The sequence below is a fragment of the Callithrix jacchus genome, chromosome 13 (genome assembly GCF_049354715.1).
Source record: "Callithrix jacchus isolate 240 chromosome 13, calJac240_pri, whole genome shotgun sequence".
NCBI lineage: Eukaryota > Metazoa > Chordata > Mammalia > Primates > Cebidae > Callithrix > Callithrix jacchus.
In genome coordinates this window covers 16,183,408-16,196,147 of record NC_133514.1, presented here as the reverse complement: position 1 = coordinate 16,196,147, position 12,740 = coordinate 16,183,408, and the positions used below count along the sequence as shown (strand labels likewise).

Below are 12,740 nucleotides of genomic sequence, written 5' to 3'. Positions count from 1 at the left end.
GTTCAGCCCATAACAGCCCTCTTTCTGTCTCAGCTGTATTTTCTCCCTAGAGGTATCATCCACTCATTTGGCTTACATCTGCCTGTCACCTGCAAATCTGGAGCTTCAACACCAAGACCTCTTTATGAATTCTAGGGCCATATAGCCAGCTATTTCCTGCCTCAGGACTCTTGTCATTTTTTTTTTTTTTTTTTTGAGACAAGATCTTGCTCTGTCGCTCAGGCTGTAGTATGGTTGTATGATCATAGCTCACTGCAAGCCTCAATCTCCTAGGCTCAAGCAGTCCTCCCACCTCAGCCTCCCAAGTAGCTGGGACTATAGGCATGAGTCACCACACCTGGATAATTAAATGAATTGATTTTGTAGAGACCAAGTTTCCTTATGTTGCCCAGGCTGATATCAGGATTAAGCAATCCTCCTTCCTCTGCCTCCCAAAGATTATAGGCATGAGCCACAATGCCCAGCCCTTCCTTGCTTTAATTGGCTAATTCTTATTCAACATCCCCATTTGGACCTCATAATTTTGTGCATCTAGGCCAGAGGCATCTCTCTTGTGTTTTTTCTAAGAGAACAGCATCTCCATTCATTCATTCATCCATCCATCCATCCATCCATCCATCCGCCTACCCATTCACCTACCCATCCAACCATCCACCTATCCAACCTTTATTCATCCATTCATCCATCCACCTACCCATCCCCATCCACCCATCTATCCATCCACCTAACCAGCCTCTATCCATCCATCCATCCACCTACCCATCCAACTCTTCACCTATCCAAACTCTATCCATCCATTCATTCATTCATCCATCCATCCATCTATCCACTTACCCAACCCCTATCCACCCACCCATCCATCCACCTTCCCACCCACCCACCCGTTCGTCCACCACACAAGCCAGAAAGTCACCCTTGATATCTCCCTTTCCTTTACAACTCACATAAATTAGTGGATAAGACCTGTCAGCATTACCTTTGAAAGGACTCTCAAATCTATCCCCTTCTCTCCATCTACATTGCCACTAGCCAATTTGGAGCTAGGATGGCCTCTTCCCTTGACAACCACCATAGCCTCCTACTTGGTTTTCATGTTTCTACTCTTTCTTCGCTCATTTCCTCTTCATCCTGCTTCCTGAATGTTCTATTGCGTAAGCACAGCTGATCTTATCCCACTCCTTCCTCACTGAAAACATCTTACTGACTTTCATTTATGCTGAGGATATATATATATAAATTCTTAATCTCCCCACTGGCATCAGTGGGAGCTGGTTTATTTCTGTCTCTCTAGCCTAATTTCACCAGATACCCACTCACTGTGAGGATGTCAGTCAGGTTGTCTCCTACCTCTGGGCCTTTGCACAGGCTACTCTCACTGACTCTGCTGCTAACAGCTGAAAGGGAAGATTCCCACAGCACGCAGACAAGGTCAGGACCTGATGTTGTGCATTCACAGAGCCTGGCATGTGCCTCCATTGGTAATGGTGGGTTTACTCATTCAGGTTATTTAACTGGTGCTTCTCTCCGGCACAAGACTGTAACCTGAGTTGGGCAAAGCTGGTGCATGTTGATCATTGCCACCCAGACACCCAGCACATGCCTGCTGCAGAGTAGGAGCTCAAGCACTTTTTATAATGAATATTACCTCCATCATCTGATTATACCATAATTTTTTCAACTAATTCCCTTCGCTTGGAAATCAAGAATGTTTCCATGTTTCTACTTTTAAAACACCACAATGAATATCCTTACAGATAAATTATTGCCCACGTTGTTAATACTTTGAGACAAAAATTACCAGTGTAATTGCTATATTAAGGCTTTTGACGCATTTTCAATGTCTCCATTGACGAAGAATGTGTCAAGTAATGTTTTAAACTGTGCTGTGTGAATAAACCCTTTTCTTCATTCTCAGCAACTGAAAGTGGAATCTTATTTTTTGCCAGTTGGGGAAATGATCAAAATGATCAGCACTCTTAATATGCACTCCTGTTTTCTTATAATGTTAAAAGATTTTGTTTTTTTGCATTGGGAGGCGGTTTAATATAGGGCTGGTGTTGAAATCATTTTTTTAATACTTTTTTCATCTAGGAGTTTAATATGCTTTCCATTTATTCCAAGTTTCAGTTGTGTACCTCAATAACATTTAATATTTTTTTATCTAATATATGAGCTATGCGTTTATTAAATAATTTTTTTTCTTTTTTGCTGGGTAACCAAAAAAAAAGAAAAAAGACAAGCAGAAAGCATGCTTTCATTGATCAAAGCAAATAAACTGATTTAAAGAAATATAAAGTACTCTAGGCCAAGCATGGTGGCTCACACCTGTAATCCCAGCATTTTGGGAGGCTGAGGTGGACATATTGCTTGAGTCCAGGAGTTCGAGACTGGTCGGGGCAATGTAGTGAGACTCCTTCTCTACAAAAAATAAGCCAGGCATAGTGATGTGTGCCTGTAATCCCAGCTACTCAGGAGGCTGAGGTGAGAGGATCACTTGAACCCAAGAGACCAAGGTTGCAGTGAGCAGAGATGACACCACTGTACTCCAGCCTGGGCAACAGAGCAAGATCATATATCAAAAAAGAAAAGAAAAACATACTCTATAAGCTTTCAGAAAGAGTATCTATCTCATTAGGTTGTTCCATAGATTAACAAGTTAGTCTATAATTGATTACATTAATACATGTGAGACATTTTGACCAGTGCCTGGCACAGCACATAATAAGCACTCAGTAGACAATTGCCTTCATTATTATCAGATGTTTTCAAAATATCACACTCTCCAAGGCACTACTGAAAAAACATCTACCATATTGTTAGGTTACAACAGCTACATATTGTAATCTAACGATATACAATATGTATTTATTATTAGGCAGCCATTTTTAATAGAGAAAATTGCTACTGAAAAGTGTTAATTTTCTATAAAACTACAGTGCAAAGACATCTTGGTATGCATGGAAAGGTAAAATGAGAGATGCCGAAGATGGCCAGTGCCTGAAAGCCTTTTGTCGGATGAGTAGTTCGTTATAAAACCAGACCACTTCATATTGTTTGTCTTTTATGTCATACGATATCCTGAAACGTAGAATGACTTCTCTCAGCAGCACTCACAGCATGCTTGTCGTGTTACAGGAGATGTTCGGAATGACATTTATGTCACCCTGATCCATGGCGAGTTTGACAAAGGGAAGAAGAAAACACCAAAGAATGTGGAAGTGACGATGTCCGTGCACGACGAGGAGGGCAAGCTCTTGGAGGTGAGCAGCGTGGCCCAGAAATCCTGCTGCCATCACATCCATCTTTACAATCACGATTGGCTTTTGGTCTTATTTTTAATCTTCTTTGCATCAGGATGGGTTTGTTTTTCCTAAGAAAAGAAATATAAAGCCTGTTAAATTTGTGATGGGCGATGAGCAGTTTCACTAATGAAGCTATCTAGACTCTTATTTTTGTATTTCTCCTGTACTAAGAAATAGCTCCAGCCACTAATGATTTTATGTGTAGGCTTCCAATGCAGAGGTTATTTATCATTTTCAACTTATTTAGTCACTTTCAAGCTTGATCAGTTCCTCTAGGGCTTCAGCTAAGTGGCCTGGGTACTTACTTGAATGGCATCACAAAGCACGTTTCCTTCCCTGGGTGAGCAGAACCAAAAGAGATGTGCTTGTTAGAGGCTGAAACCGGAAGAGCCTTTGTGTAGGCATTCGCTACCACTGCTCTTTAGTTTTAATGAGCAGGAAACTGTAAGAAACTTTAAAAGGTTGAGTTATTTTCTCTGAGAAACACAGAAGTTAGTGGCAAAGCTGGGAGAATATCCAAATACCCTGAATTCCCATCCAGAGTTCCTCCAACTCTGGCAGCTTTTCTTTTCTTTTTTTTCTCTTCTCTGCTTTTTCTTTTCTAGTCCTTTCCTTTTTCTTTATTTTCCTTTCCTTTTCTTTTTCCTTCTCTTTTCTCTTACTTTTTAAAACCCTTCTCTTTTCCCTTGCTTTTTCTCTTTTTCCCTTCCCTTCCCTTTTCTTTTTTCCTCTTTCTTTCCTTTTTTTTTTTTTTAAATTAAGACAAGACATAAAGCAGGTATCTGCCAGATTTCTGCCCATATAAAGGAGTACTGATTCTGACATCAAAGAGGGTAGGCAGAAGGTGGTCACAGAAGGCTGCATGGCCTCTGCTGAACTCCAGCTCCTCTTGTATGAGCCATAGTTACCTGCTTTGGTAACCAAGGACCAAACTCTTGATCAATTTGACTCACTGAGTGTCCTGTTGCATAGTTGTTTGAGGCTACAGTGAAATATAATTTTATCACTTTTCATGGATGTTATAATCTAGTAGGGATGCAGACAGCCAGAAAATTTACCAAGTCAAGTCGTATTTTACACGAGAGGGATAAACTGAATGCTGTGAGCCACTGTATGAGAATGTTTTATTTGTGCTGTTGATAAGAGTACATGAGCTCATTTCAAATAGACACCTTCTCCTGGTTGGTCATTTCATAGCTTCACTAACTCATTGGATAGTGCCCCACCAAGGCCTAGTTTTACTGAGCTAAGTGGTTCATGACCAAAACAAGATGTAGCCCTGAGTTTGAGTGAATATGTTGTTCCAGTACCCCAAGTCCCTAAAACAGAATGTAGACAGGAAAAATAAATGCTTTTCCACAAACAGTGGCAAGTCTGCGTGTGTCACCTAATTTTTAGTCATCATCATTTTCCCTGAGAGAGAAATGAGGAAAGAATCAGAGGACAATGCATGCTTGGGGAGGGAAGAGAAAATATAAGTTATAGGAAAGAAGGATTTTCAGGTGCTACTGGGTTCCTTACCTGCTACCTGATTTATATTATAGACCCTTGAATAAAGTGGTAGAAATTCAGTCTTCTCTATTCTTTTTTTTTTTTTTTTTTTTTGAGACAGAGTCTCGCTCTGTTGCCCAGGCTGGAGTGCAGTGACACGATCTCGGCTGACTGGTCACTGCAGCCTTAACCTCCTGGGTTCCAGCAATTCTCCTGCCTCAGCCTCCTGAGTAACTGGGATTACAGGTGTATACCACCACACCTGGCTAATTGTGTAATTTTTTTAGTAGAGGCAGGGTTTCACTGTGTTGGCCAGGCTAGTCTCGAACTCCTGAACTTGTGATGTGCTTGCCTCAGCCTCCCAAAGTGCTGGGATTACAGACATGAGCCAGTGCTCCCAGCCCAGTCCTCTCTATTCTTTATCCCCTAAATTTAATCAGCTGTTCAGTGCCAGTGTAGGGCATATATGGACATGTTGGGGGATAAGGGGCTTGTGTATGGTATATGAGATCCTCTTAGTTTTCTAAGCAAAATCACTCCCTTCTAATTTTTGCTTTCCATTCAAAGAAAGCAATTCACCCTGGTGCTGGATATGAAGGCATTTCAGAATACAAGTCTGTAGTCTATTACCAAGTCAAGCAGCCCTGTTGGTATGAGACTGTCAAGGTAAGAATGAGTCATTTGTAACCCCTGTTATCCCTTAAACCTCAGTTAGATTGCTACCTTCTGTTTACCCCCAAATTCTTCCTCCTTTATTTTGAAATTTTTAGATAAGTTGCCTATAGTGTGCAGTAAGAAATGACTTGGTAATTATAATTCTGTATTAAGAGCATTTATTGTTAACAGACAGCATTCTTCAATAATGTTCTAATTCATGTATGGAAATTTGAATAGCAAAGTTTGTGGTTGATGTGATAGATATAATAGACTGCCAAGATGGTGCAAAACCAAACGGAAATTTTCACACTGTGCAAACAGTTTCCTAACATTTTTTTCTTCTTGGCCTCTCACCAAGTGTTCTGGGCCTCTTTTCAACTTCAATGTGTGTATTACACATTCCAAAGTGCTTTTCAGATCAGTCATTCTCCTTTGAGCCCCACAGTGGCTCTGCAACTCGAACACGTAGGTCTTGTCATGGCCTCTTTCTGAGTAGGTGCTGAGATCCAAAGTTCAGTGACTTCCCAAGATCATAGAGCTGACTGATACCAGGGCCTGAACTAGAGCCCACTTCTGAATCCCAGGCTCCATCAGCAATTTCTGGTTGTTGAAGTCATATGAGTTCTTCATAGAAAATTTTTTAAAAATTGCGTTCATATATCTCAATTTAGAAGTAACCATTTTCAAGTTTTATATAGTTTGTATGTTTTGAATGATGCTGTTGATACAGATTTATATTGTGCTTTTCGAAACGACTTATCTCAAGGCATATAAATTCTTCAGATAGGTATTTTTAGATACTTGCATGTTTCAGTATATAATCATGCCATAATTTAACTGCACACCACAAATCTCTGCTCGTTTCAGTGCCCTGAGGCTCTGCTTCTTTTCTCCCCTGTAGATATGTAAGCAACAGAAAGCTGCTTTATGGGCACTAATCATTACCTTTTCCTCCTCTATATAGGATAATTATGTCTTATAAATTCGATTATTACTATATTTATACACATCTTGCAGTCTGAAAGGTCCTGTATAGACCTCTGTGAAGTATTACGCTTTCACACTAAAGAAAATGCTAGAAATTCATAATATCTCCATGCTCAGAATCTATGATAAGCAGCAAGATGATCTGAGATTCTTCTGATTTGAAAATAGCTTGGTCTTCTTTGAATGAAACCTCTACTAAGTCTCACTCTATAGTAATTTGTGCTGCAGAAAGTATAAAATTGAGCCTAATTCCATAAAATAAACCATGCCTGCAAAGTACTGTGTATCTGTAAACTACCAATTTCTTACTGTGACACAGGTATCCATTGCTATAGAAGAGGTCACACGCTGTCATATAAGATTTACCTTCCGACACAGGTCATCTCAGGAATGTAAGTATTAAGAGGTCTATTACATATTTCCACTTAAAAATTTTTACTCTTGCTTGACAGCCCTCTTGTGAATCTGGAGAACAAGGTATTAGGAAACTAGATACTTGGCAACTTTATTTCATAACTCACTGGTGCTAAGGAAATCAGCATAATGAATTTTGCTGGGCTTGCAAGGTCTGTGTTATCACTCTATATCTGAACTTCCTTAAAATGTGTTTTGTGAACACTGATATTCTCAAAGACACCAGTCCTCAATCTTTGGCACCAGGGACTGGTTTCGTGAAAAACAATTTTTCTAAGGACCAGGGGCGGGGATGGTTTCAGGATGATTCAAGCACGTTACATTTATTGTGTTATTATTATTACATTGTAATATGTAATGAAATAATTCTACAAGTCTCCATACTGTAGAATGAGCTTGTTTTCCTGCAACTAGACGGTCCCATCTGGGAGTGATGGGAGACAGTGACAGATCATCAGGCATTAGATTTGCACAAGGAGTGTGTACACTAGAGCCTTTGCATGAGCAGGTCACAATGGGCACAATAGGATTTGGCTCCTGTTAAAATCTAATGCTGCTGCTGATTTGACAGGAGGCGGCGCTCAGGTGGTAATGTGAGCAGTGGGGAGCAGGGAGCACTGCATCCTCTGCCTCCTGGGTTCAAGCGATTTTTCTGCCTCAGCCTCCCAACTAGCTGGGACTACAGGCGCACACCACCATACCCAGCTAAATTTGTGTTTTTTAGTAGAGGCGAGGGTTCACCGTATTGGCCAGCCTGGTCTCGAACTCCTGACCTCATGATCCGCTTGCCTCCGCCTCTCAAAGTGCTGGTATTACAGGTGTGAACCACCACACCTGGCCAAGAGCAGCTGTAAATGCAGATGAAGTTTTGCTTGCTCATCCACCACTTACCTCCTGCTGTGCAGCCCAGTTCCTAACAGGCTACAAACTGGTACAGGTTCGTGGCCTGGGGTTTGAGGTCCCCTGCTCCAAGATGCTACTAGATACTGTATAACAAAACCTATTTCACAATCAAATAGGTATAGGAGAGGCTATATATGTATTGTATCTCCCACCTAGACATTCACAATGCATGTTGCCACATTGCACTAGCAATAAAACTGTTTAGTCAATTGTCTTCCCAAATTTTCATTTTTCTCATGAAAAAACTATTTCGACCAGGCATGGTGGCTCATGCCTGTAATCCCAGCACTTTGGCAGGCCAAGGCAGGCAGATAAAAACTCAGGAGATCAAGACCATCCTGGCTAACATGATGAAACCCTGTCTCTACTACAAATACAAAAAAAAAAAAAAAAATGTAGCTAGGCGTGGTTGCACGCACCTTTAGTCCTAGCTACTCAAGAGGCTGAGGCAGGAGAATCGCTTGCACCCAGGGGGAGGTTGCAGTGAGCCAAGATCGTGCCACTGCACTCCAGCCTGGGTGATACAGCAAGATTCTGTCTCAAAAAACAAAACAAAAACAAAAAAACAATTTCAAGTTGTAGGTCACGGTTCTTGAAATGGCTCCACTAAAGTGTAAGTAGAGAAGAAAATTGATTGTCTTCAGATCGATTACAAAATTTCTAGAAGCATCTTATTCTCATTTAGTGCTGCATAAAAATGTAACCCCTCCTTCAAAAAATGCGTGTGTTGAACACCATCTACACAACAGGCTGCAGGTGTGGCCCCGGTATGTAAGAGGCAGCTGGACCCTGCCATGCAGACTCTCCGTGGTCTGGTTAGGAAGATGAATGAAAAAGTGAATATGTACAGAATAGTGTGATATGTACATTACAAGGGCAAAGAGTAATGGATGCGTAGCGCAGCTCCTTACCCAGTCTGGGGGATTTAGGCATATGACTTCCTGCATCTTAGCTGAGACATGAAGGTGAGTAGAAATTAACCCAGTGAAGGGTGATGGGAGAAATGTGTTTGGAGAACCTAAATGAGCTCAGTATGGCTAAAGCAGACCAGTGGAGCAATAGTAGTATCAGGTCAAATCATTTGAAATTGCCATTTTTTTTAGGTCTGAGTGTCCAAATAGCCCTTTCGTATGGTTCTGCATAATACAGAAATGACCATTATTAAGGTCTTAGTTTGCATGAGATATTCTGTGACGCTATATTTGCACATTGTCTGTTTAGAATGCGCAGTGACATAATAAGGTATATTCTACTTTTATCTACATTTATACGCAGAGTAATTAAGGCACAGAGAGCTGAGGAACTTGCCTGTGGTCACAAGGTTAGCATATGAGCAAGCTGGGTTGGCACCCAGGCAATGTGATTCTAGCTGGGCTGGAGCCAGGCCATGAAGGCTGAAGATGCTTTTCAACCTTGTTAAGGTGGTGCAATTCAAGGGTGGTTTCTGGTTTTGAGGTTTTGGGAGGGGTTGGTGTATGTTCACAACAGCTTTACCCGTAATACTCCAACACTAGCATAGACTCAATCTCTATCAATAGGAGAATGGACAAACACATTGAGGTATAATCATGCAATGCATGACTACTCCACCAGTATGGGGACCCAAGAGTCACAGCAGACCACAGAGCCATGCCTGTGATGAATACAGTTACCCCAGTCAGAGCCACCGAGGCAGGGGACCTCGTGACCAGAAACTGGCCCTGAAGACCAAGAGAGGGATACTGCCTCCTCATGAAGCCACATCCTCTTCCCAGCTGCCACAGGGCATACAGATCTTCTTTCCTGGCACTGGAGCTGATATTCTGGGGAGGAAGAGGGAAGAAACCTTGGACAGCACCGTAAACCCTAGAATATAATAAATATCTTGCAGAGTCTGAGCAGGCATGATGACTCATGCCTGTAATCTCAGCACTTTGAGAGGCCAAGGTGGGTAGATCACAAGGTCAGGAGTTTGATACTAGCCTGGCCAACATGGTGAAACCCTGTCTCTCCTAAAAATATAAGCCTGGCATGGTGGCAGGCACCTATAATCCCAGCTACTCAGGAGGTTGTGGCAGGAGAATTGCTTGAACCCAGGAGGCGGAGGTTGACCACGCCATTGCACTCCAGCCTGGGTGACAGAGCAAGACTCCATCTCAAAAAAAAAAAAAAATTCCAGAATCTGTTTTCAAGCAACAGAAATTGAGATCTCCCAGTCAAGGTTTTGAAGCAGGGTGGTTGACATGAATGGACTGGACTTTGGAAACCTCATTCCAGCATAGAGAATGCATTTGCTGGGAGAGCCCTGGAGACAGAGAGATGCATTGCAAAGGTCTTGTAGAAATAAAGAGAAGAGTTGAGGGTGGCCTGAACTCAGGGAGGGACAGCAGGATGGAGAGAGGAGATACTATTTAGGACATGGAGTTGACATGGGGTGGAGCTGGTGTCAACATGCACGTTTCTGATTTGTCTGACCGGGCAGACGCTAGTCTCATTTATTAGGGGACATAGGAACAGGAACACATACTTGGGGGTGCCAGGCAGTTTCAGTGACACATGGTATGTGGCTTATTGCAACCTGCTGAATTGTGCTTATTAGAATATGGTTGAATATCACAACCCTGAGCAAAATGGGGAATCAGCTGTCATAGCCACCGCCTCCTGGTGTCTTTCTTCACTGCCCAGACATGTCTTTCTGTGTTTTCAGCCAGAGATAAATCGGAACGAGCATTTGGGGTGGCCTTCGTGAAGCTGATGAACCCGGATGGCACCACTCTGCAGGATGGGAGGCACGATCTGGTGGTTTATAAGGTGGTGCTAACAGAAAATGACTGAGAAAAATATTTACTCCCTTTCAAATGGGCATTTAAGGCTCCTTTTACATTTATTTATACAAACATCAGAAACCTTTCTAGAGCTACAGGTACTTGCCCATTAAAGTCTAGAAACCCAAAGTGCTCTGGGATCTCCAGCTGTGTGGTTTCCCACCTACTTTCTGAAGAGAGTGAGTTGCTTTATTACTGAGTCTTTTTTTTGCTTTTTTTTTTTTTTGAGATGGAGCCTCATTTTGTCACCCAGGCTGGATTGCAATGGTATGATCTCGGCTCACTGCAACCTCCACCTCGCAGTTTCAAGTGATTCTCCTTCCTAAACCTCCAGTAGCTGGGATTACAGGCCTGTGCCACCATGCCTGGCCAATTTTTGTATTTTTAGTAGAAATGGGGTTTCATCATGTTGGTCAGGCTGGTCTTGAACTCCTGATCTCATAATCCACCCTCCTCAGCCTCCCAAAGTGCTGGGATTATAGGCGTGAGCCATCGTCTCCGGCCGCATTATTACTGGGTCTTCTGAGGAGGCTCTCACCCTCTCCTGTGAATGGTGTTCCCTAGCAGTGCACGGTAAGGGGCTGGCCTCTCACGATGTGCTCTCTGCATCATCCCGCACAGCATGTGGACAGGTGCACTGTTGGGCTTCAGTAACAGTGGATGTGGTTTTCCTATCACCGTGAGCCATGTACCATTTCTCCGCTCTGGGGGCCTTGTTTCCTTCCCTGAGACTTTGTCTTTGCTGTCTTCCAAGTGGTGCTGAGCTCCCACTTCTACTGAGATTTTAGAGCATGAAGTAGTTGCTGGAAGATCTCATTTATCCAACAGTATCTGGGGTTTTCCCCCACAGTTAGCTGCTCTTTTGAGATGCATCTACCTGATGAATATTTTTCTTAACATCTTAGTTTATGAATCATTTTGGAAGGGATGGCAAATTATTTCTTTTTTCATCAACCCAGTAAAATATAATTGTCCCCATTTAGAGGTTGAATAAAGTAAATTTAACCTTATTCTGTAATATGTTTATTTACTCTAGCAGAGACTAGCATATTCTGGTTTCTGGTTCACAGCTTACGTTGTTTCCATTCAATCATGAAATTATTTCTGGGCTCAATATCCGTGGAAAGATACAGTATCTCAGAGTTGGAAGGGATCTTCAGGATAATTTGATAAAGCCACACTTCTCATGCTGGAAATGCATGACAGAATTGTTTTTATTTGCATATAAGAGATATTGGCCATCATTTGGTGTTCCTAACATGCTTCCTTTTTAGGGTGACAACAAAAAAATGGAAGATGCTAAATTCTACCTGACCCTGCCTGGGACCAAGATGGAAATGGAAGAAAAAGAGCTTCAAGCATCCAAAAACCTGGTCACCTTCATGCCAAGCAAGGATAGCACTAAAGACAGCTTTCAGATAGCCACCCTCATCTGCTCCACAAAGCTCACCCAGAACGGTAGGAGTGGTGAATAGGTTGACACAAATGAGCTTCCTGCTGAGCCTTCCTGGGCTCCTTGGTTAGACTCACAGGGCTGGATGGACCATATGGGGCTGGACCATATGAGGCTGGGTCTTATTAGGTAGGATGTTGGCCAGCTGGATTCTGCTCTCTGCTTTTCAAAAGATGTTCTGGGTAGTACTGATCACATTGCACATCTTCTTCTGAAGTTTTGTTGTCCAATTTAAAGCAGGATGAAAATTATTTTAAGCTGGGTGCGGTGGCTCACACCTGTAATGTTAGCACTTTAGTAGGCTGAGGCAGGCAGATTGCCTGAGTTCAGGAGTTCGAGATTAGCCTGGGCAAAGTGGTAAAACCCCATCTCTACTAAAATACAAAAAAGTAGCCGGGTGTGGTGGCATGTGCCTGTAGTTCCGGCTACTCGGGAGGCTGAAGCAGGAGAACTGCTTGAACCTGGGAGGCGGAGGTTGCAGTGAGCCAAGATCACGCCACTGCACTCCAGCCTGGGGGACAGAGTGAGACTCCATCTCAGAAAAGAAAAGAAAAGAGTAAGAGGAAGGGGAAGGGGAGGAAAAGAAGAAAATAGAAAAGAAAAACATTTTAGTACATGATAAAACCTGTAAATATATTTATTAACAGCACCTGTAAAATTCAAAAGCCATATTCCCTGATAGTGCATTCTGTATAGTATGTGGAGAAAGAGGTGTTGGTAATAAGGGGA

General features: G+C 42.3%; 1 protein-coding gene across 7 annotated transcripts in view; it reads left to right on the top strand.

The window, feature by feature from the left end:
- The window catches only part of DOCK5 (dedicator of cytokinesis 5), a 219,064-nt gene that overhangs the window by 122,774 nt on the left and 83,550 nt on the right, over positions 1-12,740 (top strand). For all 7 annotated transcript variants that reach the window (XM_078347202.1, XM_078347201.1, XM_008979098.6 and 4 more), the window contains 5 exons: positions 3,136-3,260; positions 5,361-5,459; positions 6,757-6,829; positions 10,441-10,544; positions 11,833-12,016. In XM_078347202.1, coding sequence (XP_078203328.1) covers positions 3,136-3,260; positions 5,361-5,459; positions 6,757-6,829; positions 10,441-10,544; positions 11,833-12,016 — 585 coding nt within the window. The remainder of the gene's footprint in view (positions 1-3,135; positions 3,261-5,360; positions 5,460-6,756; positions 6,830-10,440; positions 10,545-11,832; positions 12,017-12,740) is intronic.